Source organism: Gouania willdenowi, chromosome 6 (assembly GCF_900634775.1).
Source record: "Gouania willdenowi chromosome 6, fGouWil2.1, whole genome shotgun sequence".
Classification (NCBI taxonomy): Eukaryota; Metazoa; Chordata; class Actinopteri; order Blenniiformes; family Gobiesocidae; genus Gouania; species Gouania willdenowi.
The window spans coordinates 62,984,019-63,009,677 of NC_041049.1; the positions used below are offsets into that span (position 1 = coordinate 62,984,019).

The window sequence follows — 25,659 nt, forward strand, 5'->3', positions numbered from 1 at the left end:
CCAAAGTGTATAAATCATGATTTGCCGCCTGTAAGGGTTATTGCTATCGCTCAAAAGCAATCTTAAAAGGCTCATATATGTTTTTTGTATTTATTTCTAATAAATTCAGTGTTATTACTCATATGTAGAAATAACCTGTCTGACATACGGAGATAACGGTGGATATTATAAATGTTTATACCATTTATCGTTGGCCTCACGGTAATATCCAACAAAATATATTACAGAGATTCTTTTGTTTCAGTCAGAGAGAGAGGAGAGTAGAGTTAACAGTTCATTTATACTAGGGACGTCCCGATACAACTTTTTCACTTCCGATATTGCAGCCTGCGTATTGGCCGACACGATATACATCTAATATGATACCAGCACGAATCATACATACTTTTATTACTTATTTTGTAGTGTGGAACGTTAGAAAAAGGCTTGATCAAGTGATGTTACTCATACAGAGAACAATAGTCAGCAGCAGTAGGTTACTTTATTGGAGTGTGAACCACAGTCACCCATGGATAGAAGTGCTGGAGCGGAACATTTATCGGAGAGCTTATATCAATGATTTTAGATGCAGTCCGATAAAATCCAATAATCGTTTTCTGGCTGATATCGGATCGGGACACCTCTAATTTATACCAAATGCATGTAAGTGTATAGAAGCTTTTTGTCTCTTCTTCCAATCCCAAACATCCAAAAGTTGTTCATATCCACCACTGATGCCATTGTGCCCCCAAAACACAGCCAAAGTGATATTTCTGATATTTTTAAAACAAAAGTTATTCACTGTCTTTCTTGTCTGGCAAAAAAAACACAAGAAATCATGGTAAGAATGATGTAAGAAAACTTCTTTGATATCAGAAATGTTACTTCAAACATTCCATGGGATTCCCAATCCCACAATCCAATTCACAAAACCTTTCTGTAGTCCAAGTCACATGACCATCTGTTCACAAACACAATGTTTGTGATGGAGTCAAAAACTATCTTGCAAGCGGCAATTTCAACCTTTGACATTTGTTTGTGAGGTTAGCGATCGTCTTTAGCAGCGTGAAAGTAGAATTTGACTAGAAATAAACAACTTTGAGACAAACCAACTGATGTATGTATATATATTTATATCAAATAATTTTTAAAAAGCATAAAAACCAAAGGGTTGTTGCTGATCAAACAGATATCTGCATGCTCAGACACCTATGAATCTGTATTTGCTCAGCCCTGAGCAGTTTTCAGTGTTTAACCCTTTATGTAAACCTTCAATGGCAGAGGCCAGAGAGTGCAGTGTTAGTTTAATGGCAGAAAAGTGTAACTGTGGGCTTCTTGTTACAGTAAGGTAAGTAACAAGTTTTCCAATGGAGGCAAAGGTTACAGCAAAGGTGTACCGTTACTGTTAAATACATAACAACTTCATTCTTTAGTTAACAGTTGAATCATTAACTGGAGTATGCATAGGGTGGGGTGGGGTGGGGGGGTGTTCTCTATGTTCGCCACAACCAAAGACTGTAAAAAGAATGGACGGGACAAGCTCCCTGGTGGAGTAAAGCTTTTATTTTTAGAGCTCCCCCTGCTGACTGTCTGCAGTATAGGTCATAAACCCCGCCTCCTCAATGATAACAGATAACAGGTCAAACTGTAGCTAAAGTTAAAATACTCATCACATAATGTTTTTCCAAACCTCAAATCTGCTGTGATCATTAGGGATGTCCTGATACAACTTTTTTCATTTCCGATATGATATCGATATTGAAGCCTTGCGTATCGGCCCATACCGATATCCGATATCAGCATGAATCATACATACTTTTAACTTTTTTTTTTCTTCTTCTTTATAAAAAATAATAATTACTTATTTTGTAGTGTGGAACGTAAGGTATAACAGTAGGTATGAGAAAAACTGACCCATTTATTACTAACCAATTGGTTACATACATTAATAAAAATGTAATAAAAAAAATAACAAATTATTTTGGGGAAAAAATATAAAAATTGGAAATTCAGAAATTTCAATCCGATATCCAATATTGGTTTTTAGGCTGATATCGGACCGATATCCAATATTAATATCGGATCAGGACACCCCTAGTGATTATTAGTTATTATCATCCTACATTGTGCAAATTGAAGTGAAACCGTTACAATTTTGAAAAATATCGTTATATACATTTTTGTCATACGGCCCAGCCCTACATGAGATGTTTAACGTCTGCAAGGGAACCGTGACGAGATTAACTAGTAACTTTTACTTTAAGTACTATTTAATTTAACTACTTTTTACTTATATTTGAGTATTTTATATATGACTTGCTTGTTCTTGGACACAATTTCTCAACAGTGCTTCTACTTGAGTCGGATATATCAGTACTTTTTACACCTCTGACAGAGAGTCTACTTTGCACAGTTTGTGCTGTTTTTCCTAAGTGACAGGTATTGATGGGATACATGGGTAAATACAGTAGATTGATGGAATTAAAGCCTGCCCTATTATTCCCATGCTGTGCATCTCTGACACATAAGACTCATGTCTCATTAAAGAAAGTAAACGCTTCAGGCATCCTTCCTGCAAAAGCATCGAGTTTGTGCTCAGCTGTGTGGGTTAATGCAGCTGTGTGTGTGTGAGGGGGAGGGGGTGGCTATTGTGGGTATTTTCATTCTATAATCGCCCTCCTTGCACAATAGATTTAGCCCAACATTGTCCGACAGCGCAAATTACAGTCAACTGCAAACAGTGTAGCATTCACCCTGTTTTTTTTTACACAGCCCTGGACATGTGATTATACAATAAGCAGTGGGAGAACATTGATTTTTCAATTGACTTGTGTAAGAGTTGTGTAAGAAAATGACAGGATGACAACACGGCCATGCCTCATGTAGCCTCGCTGAGTTATAGAAGCGCTGAGAATCCGTGCTGTACTTTTGGATACTTTGTCTATACGCGACTAAACCACTAAGAAATCTAATCTTAACTATGCGAGAAAACAAGAGATAGATAAAGGCACAAGCACACAGAGCTTATTCCACATTACGTGCATGGGAGGCACTTGGCTATGGATCCAAATTTAAAAGGAAGCCGGTGTTAATTCTATATTTGGATTCCACTGGAGTGGATTAAGGATTCTTTACTGCAAGCCCACGGGATTCTCAAAGACATAAAAGAGGAGACTGTTTGCATGCATGCTATACAAATAATTGCAGGTTTCAAATAGAGTGTAATTTTCAAGCACCAGTTATGATAGTGTGGGGCTTTGATGTACAAATCCACCATTCATAGGGGATTAGCACCCCAAAGGTTAGCAGTTGCTAATTACAGTAGATTGGTTATACATATCTAAAAAGGCAAGAAGACATCCTTAATAAATGTGAGGATTCATCAGTAACAAGGATAAACGACTATGATACGCGGACATGTATTTGGATGGACGTCCTTTAATGTGAGTTGGAGGAATCCAGCATGGCCTCCTCTATTGTCTTGCACAGCCCACCTTGTGCTATATAGGATTATTAAGCGGTATTTGTCAGTGCAGATTTGTGCAATCATAAATTAACCTTCTGAGATATTTTTCCTGTCTCTCTTACCGCAGCTGGTTCTTTTTTACTGTATTTTGCTCGCAGCATTCAGTTCTGCATTACCATAATCCTTGGTTCTCTTCCACAAACCACCACTAGCTAAATGAATCTATTATTTTTGCCTGCAGCCAAAAAGATGCAACAAAATGCAATGCATTGAAGGATATGAAACTTGTGATGAGTTGCCTCCTGCCTCTTTAACAGCCCGGCTCTGAACTTTTCACTTATAGTTTTCTCAGCAGTGGACCTTAAAAAGACCTCCAGACTTAAGAGGTTTAATCCAATGTAGATTGCAGAAACATTACACAAGTGATATCCGAAAATCAGACTTTTTTCCAAATGATGTTAATTCCCCTGACTGACAATGGCCAACCTGACCAGTGTGGCCTTGTGTTTTTTTACACAGCCTTAAAATAAGCACGTCCCAGCAAAGTACAGCACTTGCTTTTCCGCGGGAAGTGCTTTTTCATCTCTTAATGAATGTGCCTGGGGGGTGTCCCACAGGGGGCTTCACTTCACCCCTCATTAGGCTGGGTGCTGGCTCTGCCTGCATGTTGAGAAGCAGCCTCCTGCAGAGGGGCCTCCCACTTCATCTCAACGTCCCACGCTCTCCTGGCCCTGGACCTACGGACTGCACTTCCTATCTACATGCTTATTACCTCCGCCATGGAAGACTCCATTACATTTCACTGTACAGATTCTGGATCAGTTTGAAAAATCCCTATTTCTCATCATTATATAAATTTGTATGTCGGGTTGGTTCCTCAAATATCCCACCCAGTTTCATCAGGATCAGATCCAGATTGCACATTTCATCAAAAGCCAGAAAAAGGAAAGCACATAGCACCAAAACACTTAGGGGTGGATTCACTAAAGGTTTTGGGGAATTATAACGTGTGCAATTGTCACTCCATGTGCTAAAAAGGGGTACAAACCCCATGGAATCAGGACTGCGTGTGTTGAGTGCATCAGAATACGCCCACAATCCATTTAGCATGTTTCCCTCTGATGAATTTGTAAAGTAGGCGTTTCTCATAAGGGGCGCAAAAAAATGGGAGGAGGAAATGCAAATGCATTAATGCAGTGGGCGCAATGGAATCAAATATGGAACTGTTTGTGGTGACTGTTTCTGCATCGGAAAATAGTACTACTCACACACATGGATAATATCTGCAGTAAATGTTGACATAATACACAGCGGAGATGGAACAAAATGCTCCAGGTAACGTTTCTAGTATAAGAAAATAGGTCACATCACAGTGTGCGTGACACAGCACTGCTCAGGAGCTCAGACCTGCTGGATGATGTTTTCCATGGACTGATGAGGGCAAAGTTACAGGAACTGACAGAGCAGACACATTAAATTAAGAAGTGAAAGTGACATTAGGTTTTAAAGTTTATTAAAAGGCATTTTTATTTGTTTATTTTGTTTTCTACATTATTGAATGTTCAGCAGACAGAGAAGTCCACTTACCTGCAATTGAACTTCCACAAATGTCATTTTATGCTTCTGTGCACTCACCTCTTGACGTTGAACGAACAAAATGTTCATTTAAATAGGGCGGTCTCAACTAGGGCTGAATAATTCATTCCATTTGTGATATCGCGATATAAAACGCCATTTTCTAATCGCAAAGGCTGCAATTTTTTAAATTTTTTTTTTTTGTCCCGTCTTGTACTGTCCTGTTAAGTTCAGAGAGTATTTAAGAAGTGAAGTTCACATGTTTACATGTTTCATGAAACGTGAAGTTCGTTAGATATGTTGAAGAGGTAAAACCACAGATTTGTTGGCTTTATTGTTGTAATCTGTGCTTGTTTATTGTGAAACAGATTGATTTATTGCTTGTGTTCATTGAAAAATACATGACAAGAGGCCCTTGAAGAAATAATCGCATATTAAATCGCAATCGCAATAGATTATTTTCCAAAATCGTTCAGCCCTAGTCTCAACCACGTCTACACGCGCAGCTATTATTGGTGCAATGTTAGTGAATTCCCCACAGCAGGTGAGCAAACAGTGCCACTAAAGAATTTAGGGACGCACCTGGTTTACTACCCTTTATTTCAGATCTTAGTGAATCCTCCCCTTGGTCCGCTGCAGTTGAGAAAATGTCAGTTCAAACACATTTACACTTCAATGTTAGTCAGCTTTCAGAAAAAAACAACTCTTAGATACCTGCATTGACAACCTAATTAAAATTGCGCCAAGATCTTGTCTATGATCTCGGATAAGATGATGTTTTTAATGTCAGATGTTAAGGACTGTACAGGCTTAGATTCAGTCTTGTTTGGCAACAGGATGTAAAAAATGAACAGCTTTTAAGATCTTTGGACATCCTTATATTCAGCTGAGAAGCTCCATCCTTAAGAGGCGCTCTGAACCCTTTCTGATGTAGGAAATATTGACAGCTTCCCGTCACTAATGAAGCTCCGGAGCACAGACTTGCTGCTCTGAGATAGCACTGAGTAAGGAGGGATATGTTGCATGTCAGCTGACTGCAGGCAGAGCAATCTGAGGAGATGATTGTTATCCCTGGGATTTGGGGTTGTGTTTATGCAATCATTAATCTTAGCGCTTGTTTATTTGCATGGGATTACAGCTCCACAGTGTATTTCACACGCAGCCTAGGTAGCAGGTTCACCACAGGTAGCAGTACGCGCCCGGTGCTTGCATTGTAAGCGAGGTGTGTAGAGAGAAAAGCATGCCTTGTGCCAGGCTGTTTAATCCTGCCGTGTTAGACTAAACCAGGCCAGTGTTTGTAGGACGATGCGGTGCAGAGTGCATGTGCCTCGCACGCTGTGAGCACTCAGTGAACTCTGTGTGGCAGCAGATACTCCTTGTGCACTCGTGTCGTAAAAAAAAACGACTTTCATTGATTCTGCTTCATCTGGAGGGAAGGAGGATGACAGCTGAGCTGTTCAAGCGCTCCTCTGTGAATGCACAGATCATTGCAGCGTTTTCTCTAGTTTGCAACTGAGGTAGATTTGTTTCGAAACCTTTTTATTTATTTTCTTCAAATTTTCAGATCCGATACCAACTATCTGATTGTAAACTTCAAGGCAAACTTTTAGGTAATAGGCTTTTTTAAAGTAGATCTTTATTTGGGGTGAATTCCTCGAGGCAGCCTGTAAGAGTCTTTGGATTGTGACACTCGGGTAGGAAGGGCAAAATCGGCTTTGAAAGTTCAAAGAATTTTTATTATCGCTTAGAGGTAATTTGTTTTACAGCTTGAAGTGAAAATCCTATAAAAAAGAAAAAGGCTCACATGTTAAAATACAACATGCACATCAGATCCTTGGAGGTAAAACGTCATTTAAACGTCCTATCATGAAGTGAGTAGTCATATGATAAGTATATTCTCAGCTCCATTCATCCTCCATAAAGGCATCAGATACTAAATAATGAAGTGGGTGGTTTGGATCTGTCAGGGTCAGTCTGGCCTCTTACCCTTACTGATGATGACTTTTTATCATAGTAACAACTGTTTACACCCCTTATTCCTGGGGCTGCTACTTCATGATTAGTGATGCAACACCGTAAAGTCCAACCGTTATGGGATCTTTAAGGCCCATTCGATATCATCACGCCGCCACGGACCCATGAGAGTTGCCAGGCAGGCGACCGCTGAGGGCACCCAGTGAAGGCCCAAGCCACCCCCCGCAGCGCGCACCCCACCCCCCAGACTCATGGCTGCACAGAGGTGAAGCCCCCAGCATAACCGAGATATCGGTAATACGTTGAAAGAATAATTGCATATTAAATCGCAATATTGAGGAAAAAAAAGCGCTATTAGATTATTTTCGAAAATCGTTCAGCCCTAGTTTCCATTACCCTTGGAAATGCGCCAAAATCTAAATAGCACAATTAAAAACTGATAAAGGAAACACCTGAATTTTGAAAAAACACTCAAATATCGCGAAAAAGTTTTTACGCTTCCATGAGGAGGTATTTCAGGCGTTTCGAAATACACATCACAGAAGGTAATGTACAGCAGTAGTCACATGACCACTTCTCACATGGTGCGGGACGTGTAAACAGAAGAGGAGACCAAGACATTTTTAAGCATTATAGTTTCAAATTATTACCGTCACATTAGACGTGAAACATAAAGGAGTGTTATAAGGAGGTTTGGAGTTTTCACTGGAGTTACGAGGCTCCTGCCCAAAACAACGTTCAATGGAAACGTTCAATGGGTAGAGCGCCCGCCCCATGTACAGAGGCTATAGTTCCTCACCTGCAGCGGGTCCAGGTTCGATTCCCGGCCTGGGACCCTTTCCTGCGTGTCATTCCCTGCTCTCTCTGACCCCCTTTCCTGTCAAGCAACTGTCATATAAAGGCCACTAGAGCCAAAAAAAAAAAAAATCCTTTAATTATACTTTTTCAACATTTAGAAATATCGCTTTTATTTTGCTAAAATCTGTAACGGAAACACAGCTAATGTTTATGTAATTACTTTGAATAATAAAGGAAATCTTCCCAGTCAGTTATTAAGACATTAATACTAAAGTATGCTGTCTATGGTTGAGATGATGTCACTTCAGAATAATGGAGGTAAAGCTTCCGTGAAGGCCAGCTGGCTGTTTGTATGTTTGCATGTGAACATGAAAAAGGAGGAAGCAAACATGGACTGGATAAAGATGGAACGTGAGAGGGAGCTCGGTGAAGCAGGCATGTCTTGTGAAGGCTTCTCGTCTCCAGCCCCATGTCATCAGTGATCTGTAAAAGGCCTCAGTGCCTTTAGTTTCAGCTCTATCACACTGTGGATCTTATAGCAGCGAGATTCACTACCTCAGCCAATGTAACAAGGCTCATTTGTCTCAATCACACGTCCCTGGAAGTATCGGCTGGCTATCGGTGTCATTCATCTTCTCTGTCCTTGCCCGCTCTTTTTCAGCTGATGGAAACCCAAGACCTTCAAGCAAATGGCAGAGTCAGTACTCATCTGCCTCGCTGGAGAAAAAAAAAAACTAACTGTTGAGTAACACAAGTGCTGCCTTCTTATTAAAAGAAACAGATCATTTCACATGCGTTTTGTGTACACATTGGAATATCAGGGTTCTCGCCAGCGCTGTTTAATATAGGGGCCCCTAACTTTGTAGTTTTGCTCCCTTATGGAGTAATGGTCATAGGTGGGATTTTCTGTTGTTGTTTCATTTTTTTTGTTGGTATTGTCGTAATAATTGTAAATGCTGGTAACTAATCGTAATTGAACATCGGTAATTAAAAATGTAATGGTAACTAAAGAAAATGAATTAATTCCAACCCTGCTCTTAAAGGGCTGGATTTGGCCCCCGGACCTTGAGTTTAACACGTGCCTTAAAATGTAAACTGTCCAAACTGGTGCTCGTCCAGTCAACTCTCAGTGTTGTAGTGGTGGAACTATGGAAACGGATGAAAATATGGATCGTGCATTAATTCCTCCAATGCTTCACAACACACTCACTTTTTAAGAGCCTCTTTAACCATGACTAGTTTTCCAACAGCTCTGTGTTTACGACAGACGTCGTCATCACTGGCAGTCTCTCACCTATTCATGCCATACAGCCCACAATAGGGTGGTACATAAAATCCAATTAACGTTGTAAGCATCTTAAAGTCAATCGCTGCACATTTAGGGGAGGCACACTTTTTCACAATGTTGATATTTTTTTTTTTCTATTCCCAGGAATAGCTTTTGAACTGTTTTAATGTTCATACTCATTTAGTATAAATACAAGGATTAAACTATTAATGACCATATTTACCTTTATATCGTTCAAGTTTCTGATATCTGTGAAAGCGTCTAATTCTTTGGTTGAGCAATAGAAATTGTGAAAAAAATGTGCCTTCCTTCACGGACATTATATTTGCCCATTTTTTGGGAAAGATGTTCAAAATGTCAATAGGAACAAGGCAAACTTGTGGGCGGGGCTTCCTCTGGACGATGTTAGAAGTCTTTATATTGGTCAGTTTTGAAAGATGGTGCGACAATTAATCAAATTTGAATAATAAAGACACAAGTTTACCTCCATATTCAAGCAGCTAAATAGAAAAAAGATGGCACAACTGGTCTAATGACTTAGAAGCGCAGCGCTGCATAAGTTTACACCCTCAATTTTAGATGGAAAATAGTTGTGAATTGTAACCAGACGTTTCGGTAGGTTATGTGCATATCCTGACTTATGAAAAACAGGTGAAAAGCCATTAATCTTGAGATCTGCTTAAACATCATCCTTTGATCATGTGAAGTGTAAATTGTTCAAAGATGGTTTTCCTCGTATGTATTCCAAGAGTTCACAGGGAACAGCTGATTTGCTATCATATTTGATCAGTTTGATCTTAGAGCACATGATGCATTACAAATAGATAAAGGGAAAAATGGCTATAGTTGGTATTGTAAGATACTGAGTGGTTAAAGGAGGAACTTCAGAAGCTTGGTAAAGCATTAGGTCACTTTCCAAGAATATCTCAGTCTCTGAAAGGGAATGAGAGGTGTGTTTTTGATTTGGTGCCCATGAGCAAGGACATTTCCCCCTGTGTCTTTGGAGAGTGTTTGGTTCAAAGATACCTTAGAAATCATTTCATTTTTGTCCATTTTGTTTCCTTGTCATTTGCTTTTCCAAGTCAGATCAGGAATGAAATCATGCTAGATTACGTAGCGTGTGATTTTGATATTTGATATGGCCATGTGATGTCATATACAGTAGCTAGTTCCATTCATTCCATTAACGACATTCTGCAATCATTTGCGAGATTATGCACAAGATTTGAGATTTCTGTCTCTTTGCTACGGGGGAAAAACAGACCATCCAACAAGAGTCTTTTTAGTCAAACATTGTTTTATACAAGTGCATGGTTTTACTTTGTGAATCTAAGCCAGCTAACGTTTTAGCCCTTTTTTGGTAGTAATGCCTGTCTATTGGGGATGGGGTGCATCAAACTTTGCATATGTTTATTTTTATTTTTAAAATCATTGTGTCTTCAATCTAAATTTGTTCCAATACCAAAAAAAGACAACCAGCAAAATATTGGCCAATTCTATATTTGTTTATGGGGTCCACCAAACCAGTGAAAAAAAAATTAAACAACACCAATAATAACAAAAAATAAGCATTATTTTGTTGTTTTTCTGAAGAAAATAAGAAAACAGAAATAACAAATTACATTACAAATTACTGCTAGATCATCAATTCATCATGCTGCTTATTGGCTTCATTATCCAAAGCAAAATATTTCGTTTATTCCAGCAAAAAATAACCCAAATGCTATATTAAACGTAAAAATCACTTATAATGGGGCAGATGAAAAAATGTCAACCTTGATGTGGACCCCTTAAATATAAATTGATTTACCAAAGGCTTTGCAAGGCTTCCTATTTTGGTCATTAGAACATAATTATACTAGGATTGCAGGGTTTGATGCACCCTAGTGTAGGGCTGAACGATCTTGGAAAATAATCTAATTGCGATATTTTTTTTTCCTCAATATTGCGATTTAATATGCAATAATTTTCTCAAGGGCCTCTTGTCGTGTATTTTTCAATAAACACAAGCAATAAATCAGTCTGTTTCATAATAAACAATTTCAGGTTTATTTAAACTTTAAATAAATATATAGTATTCATTTTAAATCACAGATTACAACGATAAAGCAAAGAAATCTGTGGCTTTACCTCTTCAACATATCTAACTAACTTCACGTTTCATGAAACATGTAAACATGTGGACTGCACTTCTTAAACATTCTCTGAACTTAACAGGACACTACAAGAAAAAATAAATAAATGAATAAATAAATAAAAATTGCAGCCTTTGCCATTAGAAAATTGTGTTTTATAATATCGCGATACTATTGTAAATGCAATTAATCGTTCAGCCTCACCCTAGTGTCTATATCTCAATAAGGACTTTTCTATTAAAATAATAAACCTTGAAGTAATCGTGCTTGTTTGTTAAGCTGGTGACACTTGCACTGATTGGCTGAGAGAAATCACATGATACCTAAAGGTTCCAGTGAGGATATTATATTTTTACATGTTTGCTGTCCTGACTAAATCATATGCCCCAATGAAGCTTTTCAAAATGTGACCGTAACACAAGATATGCTGACAATGCTGTTCCGTATTATCCTGACATGATGAGAGCTTATCTTTTTTTCTTGCTTCCTCTGTGAGTCGTTCTTTTCTACCAGAGCTGTTACACAGCAAAGGTGTCAAGTGTGGCAGTTGAATAAGAGGAAAGTATATCTTTAGTCGGGAGTTTTCACATCTAAAACGTAACACACCAGTTTAAGGAACTATGTGTTACTTCACTCTGCAGTTATTCATTTAAAAGCTTTTAATAACTAACTAATATACTGTAACTGTCCTTGTGGTAAAATGTAATCGTGGACACGTGTCTATGAGTGTCTGAAGTGTTTCCCGCTCTGTGCACAAAACTGCGATTGGCTCGTGAACGTTGATTTGCATATTAGCACCCTTCCCTCACACAGTGATTTACAAAAGTTAAAATCATTAGGGCAAATGGGGGTACGTGTACCTCTAGGGGTACGTAATAGCACTACAGGAGGTATTTGAGATAGAGAGAGAGAGAGTGGAAAATTAACAAAAGAAGTGTCAGTCCTGGTCCCTCCCTAGGCGTGAGATGACCGCAAATGATAAAAACTCTAGAAATAAATCTATTCAGGAGCTGCTAAATCAGTGTTTTTCAACCTTGGGGTCGGGACCCCATGTGGGGTTGTTTAAAATTTCTGAAAATTACATTAGATTTTTGAAATTTAGTAATTATTATTCTTTTCACACACACTAAATGAGACGAAAAACACACAAAATCAGAGGAAAATTAACAAATAGTTTCGGTCTTGGTTCCACCCCAGGCCTGAGATGATGACCAGAAATGATCAATATACAGTAAATAAATCTATTCAGGGGTCATGAAAATCTGTCTTTTCCAAACTTGGGGTCGGGACCTCACATAGGGTCACCTACCATTTAAATTGGGTCGCATGAAATTGGAGAAAAATTAAAATAGATTTTGGAAACGTTTGAATTAATATTCTTTTTTTCCCCTTTTTTTTTTTTAAATAATAATAATAATACACACAATTTTAAACAACTGTATTTCTATACAGTTCACTTTGTGAAATATAAATCTAGTTCAACTACAATGCAGTTAAAAAAAAAAAAAGACTGAGCTCAAACATAATCAAAACTAATTCCAGCAACAAAAAAAAATGTCTTTGTGACCACATTGTTGAATGTCCAAAAAAGGTTGAGAACCACTGCACTAAATACTGTTTCTTTTTACTTATTTACAAAATGAGATTCTTCAAAAAGTGTGTTTTCACTCATTCATTCCATCATTATCCTCTATAGTAGTTTTTAAATAGTTTTCTAAGCAAAATGTTGCAGTCGGACAAAGGGGGTACTTGGATTGAGAACTAAGCGAAAGGGGAACTAGAGCCTAAGCAGTTTGAGAACCACTGACTTAGGGTACCCATTCTGTGGTCAGAATATAGTATAATGGTATTTCCCACATGAAGTCTGCTGCAGCAGGTGTCAGCTGCAGTGGAAAGACTGACTCGCACATTAACTGCTAGCTTATGCCGATCCTCCCTCTGTGACGGAGCCAATCCAGATCGTGATTACTATCTGGCTCGTGTTGGTCTGGAAACATGTTTTTCTAAGGAGACCACAGAGGGACAATTACTGTCAGATGAACTGTTCCGCCTGCTCTGCTCTGCATGTGTTCTTCTAGCTGCGTGTCTCTGACCCACTGACCCCGAGATGGGACCCCCAGCCTCCCCCCTCTCCCGTTCTCACACTTCTCACCACTGGAATGACCACATGTGTAAAGCACTCACAGTAAATGCACTGGAACGGTCACACCAGGGTTGGGATCGATTACATTTTTCAGTTACAGTTACGTAATTAGTTACACAATCTTCAATTACGATTACAGTTACCAGCATTTTTTCCAATTACAAGTAAATTACAATTATTTTGTATCCTTGGAAAGTTAATTACAAATATGTTCTCGACTACTAAAGTTCAATTACAAATAAATAACCTAACAAAAGTTAACCATCCTCTTTTGTTAGCTTTCTGTTAGCATCGTTTATGCTAACTGGTCCTAAATCAGCTGTAAAGTACACTAAAAAGAATTATCTATCATTTAATTTATTTCATATCTATTGGTTACCTTGTTAGGCTTCCTAATCAATTAATATATATGTAGTATTATTTTTGGTGTGGGTGTTTGAGCCTTTTTTTCCTGTCAGTATACCCCTAGATTTATTTATGATTTATGATATGAAACATATTTTAATAATTAACTACATATGTGTAGAACTGTACATAGAACTGTAACATGGTCCCCCAGTTTTGCATTAAATTATAATTGACAATTTTGATAGAATTTTTATGGCAATTACAATTACAAAGTCAATTTTCTGGACACAATTTTACTTTCATTACGATTACGACAGCAGTAGATTTTTAAAAATTGCGATTATAGCTACGTCATAATTAAACGTAATTAAAGATCAATTGCCCTGATTAGAATTATAATTGACCCCCAACCCTGTGTCACACTATTAGCTAATAAGCTGGAAGGCCAAGTTGGTGATTGTGTGACTCTAAGGTTTAAGGTATTTGTCTGAACTAGTCGAAATCTCATATTGAATAACCTACCACAGAATTTTATTGTTTTACAGAAATGCATACTAATGCAGCAATTATATGAGGAACAAAGTTGTACAGCGTGGCGGTAGCAAATTCCCCGGTGCAACAGAACATGGTTCTTTGTTGTTATGTAACAACGCGTGTAATTGCAGTGGATGTTTTTGAAAGATTCATTCTTTATATATGCCGCTGTTGCAGGGAGGTATGTGGGTGCTTTACTAAGACACCTCACCACAAATGGTCAGAGGAAAAGTCAAAGCATCGCACAGTTCTCAGCAAAATCTTAGGATTCCACCAGCGGCTCATGCAGCAGTCAATCAGTGGGCCCTCTGTGATTTCAGCCTCAGTGATTCAGAGTTTTGGTGCATCCCACTGTCTCACAGCACAAAGCGTGAGTGAAGCAGACAATGGACAATCAGTTCTGTCCGACTCACACTTGAAACAGTAAAACTTTAAATTCTTTAAAAAAGAATAAAAGCTATTATTAAAGTGATTATCATCCATTGTTTTGATTAAATCAAAGGTACATCAATTGAATTTAAAACTGTTGGAACTGTTAATACTGCAAAAAAGCTTTCTTGAGTAGTAGAATTTTAATATTGTCACAATAGAAATATTCAAAAGGTCTCAATCAGTTAATGTAGTTGACTTCCCTGTGGACATTAACCTCTTAAGTCCCAGCCACTTTTCAACGAAAGTCATCGATAGCAAATAATGGTTTTCTAAGCTTCTACATGACCTACATGGCTAATTTTTGTTCAGATTGAAGTAGGATGATGTGACATTTTGGAAATATATGATACAGAGTGACAGAAATAGAAGAAATATGTAGTTCGCCCGAAAAAACTCGAGATTTACATCAAGTTATAAAGCCAATTCTCATTAAGGAAGGCTATAAAAGCAGATTGGGACACCCTATTCAAAACCTTATTAATCGAAATCGAGTCGATTCCAGAATAAATGGCCATGATACCCAGCTCTACGTATGACAGCAGATGAAAAGGAGACAGGTGGGGGAAGATGGATGGAGGGAGCGAGTTATGGAGAACAATCTGAGCTCAGGAGGGGAGAGCAGCACCTCACACATGCTCCACTTCATGGTTCCCGTCTGCTCAGTAAACCAGTGCATTTGTTGTTTCCCCCAGAGTCAAGAAAATCAGACTCCCAGTCGGGAAGCTCGTCAATCTTTGCCACAACAGCACATAAATTAGTTCCCAAATTACCGTTACACTGGCGGAGAAGAAGACATGAGGAAAGATGTCTCGTGCTGCGGTTTGGGAATACATCTCCCCTTCTCCTGTTCCTCATATAAGAGGGTGTCAGAATGCACTTCAATAAAACAGTCAAGTAAATACAGGCTGAGACATGAAGAGAGGAGCACTGCTGTGTTGTACAGGCATCTGGAGTTGGGCAGTGTTGAAATATTAATAGGCCTCACACACACACACACACACACACACACACACACACACACACACACACAAACAAACGCAGAGATGTTCGCATGAGTTCATCCAAAAAGCAGCCCAGGGCGATGGTCCAGACCTGAGCTTCAGCAAAGTCCCTGCACTGCTATGAAGGAATAATAGAGCCTCTTAAAGAGGCTATTTTAGGCGGAAATATCTCTTGAAATGTAGTTGGTCTCTTGTGAAGGGATCACAGCTTAGTGTGTGAATTGGGGGGAATTAGTGAGACTCAGCACAGAGACATAAAAATGTGTCAATGATGTCTTTTTCCTGACGCTAATCCCTTTTAGTTGGAATATTTTCGATGACTTCAGGGTATTTTTAACGTGAGTAGATACTGCCTAAACTGATGATAGAGAGTTCTGGTCCACAGGTGAGTTTCTTTACCGGGCTTTGTGTGTTCTGTTCTTCCTGCTGCACTCGGGTAAATGTTATTATTAGAGCAGCATCCGATTTCTAAACAAATAACACATCTATACTTTTCAGTCTGCGTTCTCTGCTACCGTTGTCTTTAGCCGCTGACATTCAGATAACCTTTATTTTGCTTCGTGAATGAGAATACAGTCTCATGTTGTGTAGCTTTACATTAGCTGCGTTTCTATTACCTTTGGAAATGCGTAAAAACTAAATAGTAATGGAAACAGCTGAATTTGGAAAAAACCCTGAAATATCGCATAAACGTTTTTACGCTTCCATTACAGAGTTTCACAAAATAAAAGCCATATTTCTAAATATCGACAAAGTGTAATTGCGTTTTGAACGTGTTTCCATTGAAGCTTGTTTTGGAGCCTCGTAACGCCTGTAAAATTTCCTCCCGCGAGACTTTGCTGCAGGAAAATGGACGCCCCCAAACCACCTTATAACACTCTGTATTCCTTTGTTGTTTCATGTCTAATGTGGCAGTAATAAAACAGTAATAAAGTATAATCCTAAGAATCTTCTCCATCTCCTCTTCTGTTTACACGTACGCGCCATGTTTTCTCCGAGAGAAATGGTCATGTGACCAGGTACGTCACCTCCTGTGACGTGTAATTGCGGAAAAAGTGTTTCCATAGCGCTTTTGCGACACATTTCAATATCGAAACGTCTGAAATTCCTCCTTGTGAAAGCGTTAAAACTTTATAGCAATATTTGAGTGTTTTTTTGAATATCAGGTTTTTCCGTTACCAGTTTTTATTGCGCTATTTAGATTTTGCGCATTTCAGGGGTAATAGAAACACAGCTATTAAAATGTTTCGCAAAACCTCAACGCTTTTTCCGCAGTTACACGTCATGGGACGAGACGTACCTTGTCAACGTGACCATTTCTCACGCAGTACGTGTAAACAGAAAAGGAGATCGGCACATTTCTTAGCGTTATACTTTAAAATTATTACAGCCACATTAGACGTAAAACAGGAAAGGAATACAGAGTGATATAAGGAGGTTCTGAGCATCCGTCTTGGTGCAGCAAAGTCTCGCGGGATGAGATTTCACGGGATTTACGTGGCTCCAAAACAACCTTCAATGGTAACGTGTTCAAATATCGCTTTTATTTTTGCTAAAAACTGTAGCTAGTGACAACAGAGCCATAAAAAGAGGATATATATATATATATATATATATGTGTTTTTTAAATCCATCTAATGCTCCATCTGACTCTTGCGGTGCTCTGTTTATCTACCGACAGCTGATCTCTGCAGCCAAATGGGAAGTTCATGAAAACAAATGAAGAGACGCACATTATGATTGCAGTGGGGGAGGGTGGGGGGGCGGGGGGGGGGTCAAGCATCGCTTAGTGCACATTTGCCAGACAGTTCAGTGCCTGTGGTGTTTGTGTGCTGACCATGTGTAAAGACTCTGGAGAGAAAATATGCTTTGTGTAGCTGACATGTGATCCTGATGAGCCCTTGTTTTGTTTGCTAAATATTTTGGGAGGCAAACACATTAACTGTGTTTCTTTTTCTTTTTCCCCTGATGAGGGAGGAGCTGTTAAACTGCCGTGCCCAGTCCAGGCCCTTACATAATCTGATGACATGAGCCCACCGGCTTGCGTCATTCCATCATTGACAGCTGTCGACGCAACACAACTGCCACACACACACACACACACACACACACACATAACATCATGCACATCGATGGCTTATAGTTTATTTTTTGCGTTTCACAATCTTTTGCAATTGAGGCATCACATTTAGAATCTTTGAACCTCATTTATCGCACACAAATCACTGGGCCAGGAGAAAACTGATTTAATAGTCCAATCGAGTAATGGGTTAAGCTCTTGGCATTATGGCGGTGGCCTGGGCATGGCTCTGAAATGTTCGGGATAATCTTAATCCTTTGCCGTTATTTCAATAGTCCAAATGTGCAGTGGAAATAGATAGAAGATTTTCACCTTTAGACGCCTGTAGAAATTAGTGGTGTGCCAAAATAACGATACTACAATATATCGTGATATTTATTCTTGCCGTACACTGGTGCCAAATATCGATTTAAATTTTTATATATATATATATATATATATATATTGCAACATACAAGACATTAGGGCTGAACGATTAATTACATTTGCAAAATTATCGCAATATCATAAAAAGCGATTTTCTAATCTCAAAGGCTGGGATTTCTGTTTTTTAATTTGTTTTTTAATTTTTAAATTTTTTCTTGTAGTGTCCTGTTAAGTTCAGAGAGTGTTTAAGAAGTGCAGTCCACAGGTTTACGTTTCATGAAACGTGAAGTTAGTTAGATATGTTGAAGAGGTAAAGCCACAGATTTGTTTGCTTTATTGTTGTAATCTGTGCTTTAAAATTTACATCAGAGGTTCCCACCCCTAGTAAAGATGGTGAAGGGCGGTGGATAAACTGCCCTATTGTGACACGTCAACCCACTTAAAGACATGTCATGAATGAGTGCCCTTGAACTGCTTAGCCACAGACAAAGGATAAGCTTTCGCGTTCTGTTGGACCTCTGTCCAGTATGACCATTAAGAAGGAAACCAGCACCAGGCTGCAGCAGTGGTTCTCAAACTTCTTTGGCTCAAGTCCCCCCTTTCTCTTATTTCTGAATTCTGAAGTCCCCTCTTTGTCCGACTGCAACATTTTGCTTAGAAAACGATTTAAAAACAGCTACAGAGCATAGTGAAAGTATAGAAATACAGGGTCCCCACGGTCATGAAATTCCTGGAAAAGTTAGGAAATTTGAAAAACACAGTTAGATGGATAATTGAGTGCGTTCTAACCCAGACCTTCCCCTAAACAAGTCACACTACAGAACTCACTCAAACATGCTGTCCCTAATAGAAGAAAAAGGAAGAAGTGGCACATATTGTCCAGCTGTTTGTTAATAAATGTGTCTGTGTCTCATTTGGCATCAGCAAATTTAACTCAGAATTGTCTTTCTGGTAAGACTTTATTCCGTTAAAAATATCGAGATTAATATTGTATATCGCCATTTAAAGCAAAAGTATCAAGATCTGAGTTCTGGTCCATTCTGACCAGCCCTAGGTCCTCACCCTCAGGTTGAAAAACTCTGATTAAGTGGCTCCTGAATAGATTTATTTCTATCATTTTTATCATTTCACGCCTGGGATGAGACCAAGTCTGACACTTTATTTGTTAATTTTCCACTTTCTCTCATGTACCCCCTGTAGTGCCATTGCATACCCCTATGGGTACACGTACCACCTACAGGACCTATATCTTTAGCTGTTGCTGAACCCATTTGCTCATGTTGGAGTGATGATTGGCCTGTAGTTGGGTTTAAGCATCAACTTGGCATCTCAGCAGGTGTCTTTGAAGTGGCCTATGTGCCGTTGCCATCTCACAGCGCTGTAAGGAGCGGCAGGCTGCTGGGATGGGCTTTAGCATGGCTGCAACTGTGTCTGGCTTTGATGTCGTAAACAGAGCGAGCAGGGCTGGCTTGCAGGGAAGCAGGCAGGCGGGGAGCGAGAAAGCCAGGCAGGCGAGGTGAATGGGATCAGTGGCACTGCACTCGTCCAGCTCAGACCAGCTGCCTGTTTCACACCCAGGAGCAGTTAACGCCATTGCTCATATCAATAGATATTGACTGGCAGATTGGAAATATTTAATAGTGTGGCTTCTAATGGAGTGAATTCAGATTCATCCTCCCTAGGCCTGTGAGGAGTCATTGAAAGAGACAATAAGTTACTGATGAGTTGGATGTACATGTAGGCAGGGGTGGAGCAGTTATTTTAAAAGTGAGGGTGTTCTAATGGTAGGGCAACCGTCGACTCTCCATTTAGTTAAAGTGTTAGAGGAGGATTTTCTCAAAGTTTAGGAAAGAAACACCCTCTCCTCTTTTTGATAAAATGCACATGCGTAACACTCTAAGGAACGCGTGCGAGAGAGCGTGCACGAGCCTAGTTTTCCTCATCTTCCAAAAGAAGATTTGCACTTTTCCCACTATGTCATTCTCGCCACCGGTAAGTGAAAAGTGCGCATGCACAGCAAGCGAAAACTTGCTAAGGACGAGCACGTACGACGGCCTTACGTAAACCTCAATGATTGACAATTAGGAGGACCAATAGTTGATGATCAACCTGGAATTTTAAACCAAAATAACATTCTCCATAATACCTTTAATTTATTAGCTGTTATTAATTAAGTCAGTCATACTCAACATGTGGCTCTACTTTTTGATCCTTTTTTACCTTACCTTACCTGTTTTTTTCAGTATTTAGAATCCCTTTTTCCTCATTTTTTTCCGTTTTTGCAAGTTCTTTTTGACACCTTCATCCAATTTTTGTCATATTTTTGCCACTTTTAATCCAAATAAGGTACATTTTGCCCAATGAATAACAATTGTTTCCTTTTTTCCCGACATTTTGCCTCTTTTTGTTCTACATTTTTGCCCTTTTTCACTATTTTTTTTGCCACATTTTGCCTGTTTCGTCTTTTATGTCAATTTTTTTGACTGCTTTTCACCCATTTTACTTCACTTTTCACTCTTTTCATGCCACGTTTTTTACACTTTTGGACCATTTTTTGCCATCTGTTAATAATTTTTTTTTCACTTTACTCATCGCTGTTACCGCTTTGTTTAGCTTCATCAAATGGCTGGTTGTGACTGGCTCGATCATCATTCAATCAAACTATCACGACCAATACGTTTTCAACAATGAATCCCTCTGCTGTTGTGAGTGCATGTCAGAACAAATTATGTAAGTAATGAGGCTGAAAATGCTAAAGGAGTTGAAACGCACTGCACTGCTAATGCTCACGGAGGGAGAACGCAAAACAAACAATGGCGTGCAGTCATACAAAGATGGAGCTAAATGCAATAACGGGAAACTGTGCACAGTAAGGAACAGATTAATTATAAATTAACCCTCTCAGTGAGGTTGTCGACGCCCTCCTCCTGCCCAGATTTCACTCTAATCCAGGCTGACGAGGTGCGCTGCCCTCTATTGTATGTGTGAATCGCAAATCATAGGGAGGTGTTGTCTGAAGGAGAATTAATTGTGCGCGTTCTCTCACTTGCTTTTGTTCACTTTCCTCCAACGAAGGCTAAATCCTGGTAAACATGGCTGGTCTTTCTGAATCCAGCAGTGCAGGGAGAACAGAGAGAGTGGTGAAAGAACAGAGTGTGGCTCCCGGGTTAGAGGATTAGAGGCTCTGTGTTAAGGGCCTCTCCTGGGCATGCCTCAGGGACAAGGACATTATCCACATGACACATTGCAGGTTGCGAGGCAGGCGGTTAAAATGGGCAGGGATCTCAGATTTCAATGCCAACAAAAGGATTTTGGATGAGATCAAACTATTCTAAAGAGGAGGGTTGTTAAGGTGTACAAAGGATATCGGAGGCTTTTCGTCTTTGGAAGAAACCTAAGGCGTTATGGTGGATAGTGACGCGTCGCTAGAGGGAGATTCTGATGTAAGACGGTGACATTGTGAGTTTGCCTGTGCTTCTTCTTAATTAATACATTTTTTTTTCATTGCAACCAATTAGTGCAAATCAGCAGTGTTCCTATAATTGGTACAGAATTATGTGTTGCAACAGCCCCGTGAGCTCTGATTGGTTGGCTGTGTGGTTAGTTGGGGGTAAAGAAGAAGAAGGAGAAAAAAAAAACCTTGCATTGTAAGAAAACGTCTCGCGGTGATCTTTCTTTAATTCCGATCAGATAGCAGTATGTGTGTGTGTGTGTGTGTGTGTGTAGTGTTGGGGTGGTGGGACTGTGATGTTGAGAAAGTGGAGGAGGGCTATGAGATAGAGATCTCTGGGGAGGAGGGGAGGGGAGGAGGGGGGAGAAGATGTAGCATCAGTGGCTGCGGTTATAAAGTGTGTGTGTGTGTGTGTGTGTGTGTGTGCGTGTGTGTGTGTGTGTGTGTGTGTGTGTGTGTGTGTGTGTGTGTGTGTGTGTGTGTGTGTGTGTGTGTGTGTGTGTGTGTGTGTGTGTGTGTGTGTGTGTGTGAAGCCCAACAAAGGACGAGGCCTGTCCTTTTTTTTTTTAATTTGATTTTATTTATTTGTGGTGGTGATATGTCAACAACACCAATACTGAACAATTTCTGCACATTTTCCTCTTCAGTATGTTTATGTAAAGCTGGGCCATATGGATCAAAATTCATACCTCCATAATTATTTCTCAGAAATACAGAAATGTATCAATAGCCCCCAGGACTATGGGTACGTTTTACGGCTCTTTTCTACATAAGTGTAATGTGCATGTGTGTTTTCATCGTGCCAGGATGGCTGAGAACTCAAGAGTTCTTTCTTCCGCTGCCATGGGTCCGAATCCCACTTTTGTCATATATATTTTTTTTCATTTTAACATATTTAATATGGCAAAATTCACCTTTAAAAGAACATAAACTAAAAAAATAAACACTTTAGGGTATTTTCTGGGTTAGGGTTAGGGCTAAAATAAAAGGTTTAGCGCAGTAGCTAAAAATAAATATGAGCTAAAATAAAACTGACAGAACTTTAAGTCACGTGGTGCATCTATCACGTGATCTAAACTGGCCAATGAGGGGCGCTGCGTATGACTAGACTGGCAGTCTATGGATATGTTTCCGTATGAATAGCCACGGCCTTCTCAAAATGCAGATATACAATGTAATTCTTGATTTAGAATTGTAAAACACTGATTAAAGATTACCACTCTGATAATAATAATGTATATCTACCCTCTGGGTCTGTGGTGGAGTTGAATATGTTAGAGTAACCTTTTGTTGAAAAGGGCAGAAACTCCTCTTTGCCTAGAGTTGTAACTAGAATTAAAGTAAGTGAGTTTCTTGAAAGAAGACAATGCCTTCATTTAATCTCGATACACAAGATTTTTTTCATTTTATTTGTGGTGGTGATGTCAACAGCACAACACCAAAACTGAGCAATGTCTGCACATTTTCTTCTTCAGTATTTTTATGTAGGGCTGGGCAATACATCGAGATTCAGGATATATTGAGTTTTCTTTTTAGAAAAGGACAATATTGCCTATATCGAGATATATCTTCTTTTTTTTTTACTTGTTTTTATTTATACAGTCACACAGTACAAATAACATCATCCAAGTATTTATTATTATTCTTAGAGTACAGTCAAACAGTGTCCTTCTTTACAATGTTTTCTTCTCAGAACAGCATGAAAAGCACAGTTAGATGGATTTCTGAGTGCGTCCTATCCAGACCTTTCCCTAAACAAGCCTCACTACATAACTCACTCACACGTGCTGTCCCTTAGAGGAGAAAAATCCAAAAGCGGCGCGTATTGTGAAGCTGTTTGATAATAAATGTGCCTGTGCGGCATTTTTCATCAGCAAATTAAAAAAAAAAAGAACAAGAAATATTGAGATTAATATTGTGTATCGCCATTTTGAGAAAACTTGTTGAGATATGAGTTTTGGTCCATGTCACCCAGCCCTAGAGCCGATATACAATATGAATCTCGTTATTTCTTCAAACAACTGCACAATATGAGTCACTTTTGGTGTTTTCTCCTGTAGGGGACAGCACGTGTGAGTGAGTTCTGGAGTGAGGCTTGTTTAGGGGAAGGTCTGGGTTAGGACGCGCTCAACGATCCATCTCAGAATCAGAATCAGAATTCCTTTATTGATCCCAGGGGGAAATTGCTTTTGTTACAGCCACCGAAAAAAAATCTCAAATAAAAGCATAAAAACGTTTAACAAAGACAGAATAAATGTTAAATATGTGTATAATTAAGTGAAATACACACACATTACAGTAGTAAAAATAAAGTAGGATAGATATACTAATAATAATAATACAATTATACAAATTAAATACAAATATTTATAAAATTATACAAATTATATACAAATATTTATAAAATTATACAAATATGATACAGATATATCTAACTGAGCTTTTCATTCTTATCTAAGACGTAGCAAATTCAGTGACTCCTAAAATGAGTAATTTCAAACAAAATAAGCTATAAAATAAATATGTATTGATATAGGCGATATTGTCATTTTCTATATCACCAAAATAGAAAACTTGATATATTGCCCATGCCTAAGTTCATGCAATTTTTTTACAATCTATTTATTTATTTATTCAACAATCCCATATTTTCCTACAGGGGATTTAATGGTCACTTATCCCCAGGAGTTTATTTCAGTTTTCATTACTGCACAAGAGCAGTATTAGTAATTCTAATCCTCAAAATGGCATCCCTTTCCTTTTTCGGCCGACATATAGCAGCTTTGTAGATGTTCAGCTCATGCTTTGTGGGTGTGAGGATTCAAAAGCCAGTGGATGAGATGTTTTTAGAAGCAGAGTGCGCTTTCATGTAGCAGCATTGATCCACGTTGAGGATGTTGTACAGTGACTTGTGACAGCTCCATGTTGATTTTCCTTTTCTTTTGCTTTCTCTTTCTTCTCCGCAGCTCAAATCGAAATAATTCCCTGCAAAATCTGTGGAGACAAATCATCAGGCATCCATTACGGCGTGATAACATGCGAAGGCTGTAAGGTAAGAATAAAGGAAGTGAGCCTGGTCTGTGTCGATGGGAGGAACATCATGTTTGATTGTGTTTAAATCAGGAACAGGGGAGATGAGAGGGGTGTCAGTGCCTAATCCTTTCACAGGCCTGATCCTTTCGGATCCTTTCAACGCATGCGCGTAGATTACGTCACTTCCTGTACTCGCAATCTTTACGACAGAGTTCCTGGGATGTGATATTTGAATGTAAACCGACCATACCACGTTTGTTAAATATTTTAATAGTACTCATGTAAATATGTGACTATATTGTGGTGTTTTTAATTGTTAATTTAAAAAAAAGAATTTTTTTTTAATTATGTTAATAGTACTCATGTAAATATGTGACTGCTTTGCAGTTTTTAGTTGTTAATTTAAAAAAAAGACATTTGTTAAATATTTTAAAAGTACACATGTAAATATGTGACTGTTTTGCAATGTTTTTAATTGTTATTTAAAAAAAGAAAAAAGATGACATTTGTTAAATATTTTGTTCGTACACATGTAAATATGTGACTCTTTTGCAGTGTTTTTATGTTCATTTAAAAAAAAAAAAGACAAAATTTGTTAAATATTTTAAAAGTACACATGTAAATATGTGACTGTTTTGCAATGTTTTTAATTGTTATTTAAAAAAAAAAAAAAAGACGACATTTGTTAAATATTTTGTTAGTACACATGTAAATATGTGACTGTTTTGCAGTGTTTTTATGTTCATTTAAAAAAAAAGATGAAATTTGTTAAATATTTTAAAAGTACACATGTAAATATGTGACTGTTTTGCAATGTTTTTAATTGTTATTTAAAAAAAAGACGACTTTTGTTAAATATTTCAAAAGTACACATGTAAATATGTGACTGTTTTGCAATGTTTTTAATTTTTAATTTCTTTTTAAAAAGACGACTTTTGTTAAATATTTTTATAGTATACATGTAAATATGTGACTGTTTTGCGATGTTTTAATTGTTAATTCAAAAAAAAATATATATTTTTAAAATAAAAAAAAGGAATAACCACAGCAAGACGA

At 38.4% G+C, this 25,659-nt stretch overlaps 1 protein-coding gene across 2 annotated transcripts in view; it reads left to right on the forward strand.

The window, feature by feature from the left end:
* roraa (RAR-related orphan receptor A, paralog a) overlaps positions 1–25,659 on the forward strand; it is a 326,587-nt gene that overhangs the window by 282,275 nt on the left and 18,653 nt on the right. For both annotated transcript variants that reach the window (XM_028449561.1, XM_028449562.1), the window contains one exon: positions 24,537–24,622. In XM_028449561.1, the coding sequence (XP_028305362.1) occupies positions 24,537–24,622 (86 nt within the window). The remainder of the gene's footprint in view (positions 1–24,536; positions 24,623–25,659) is intronic.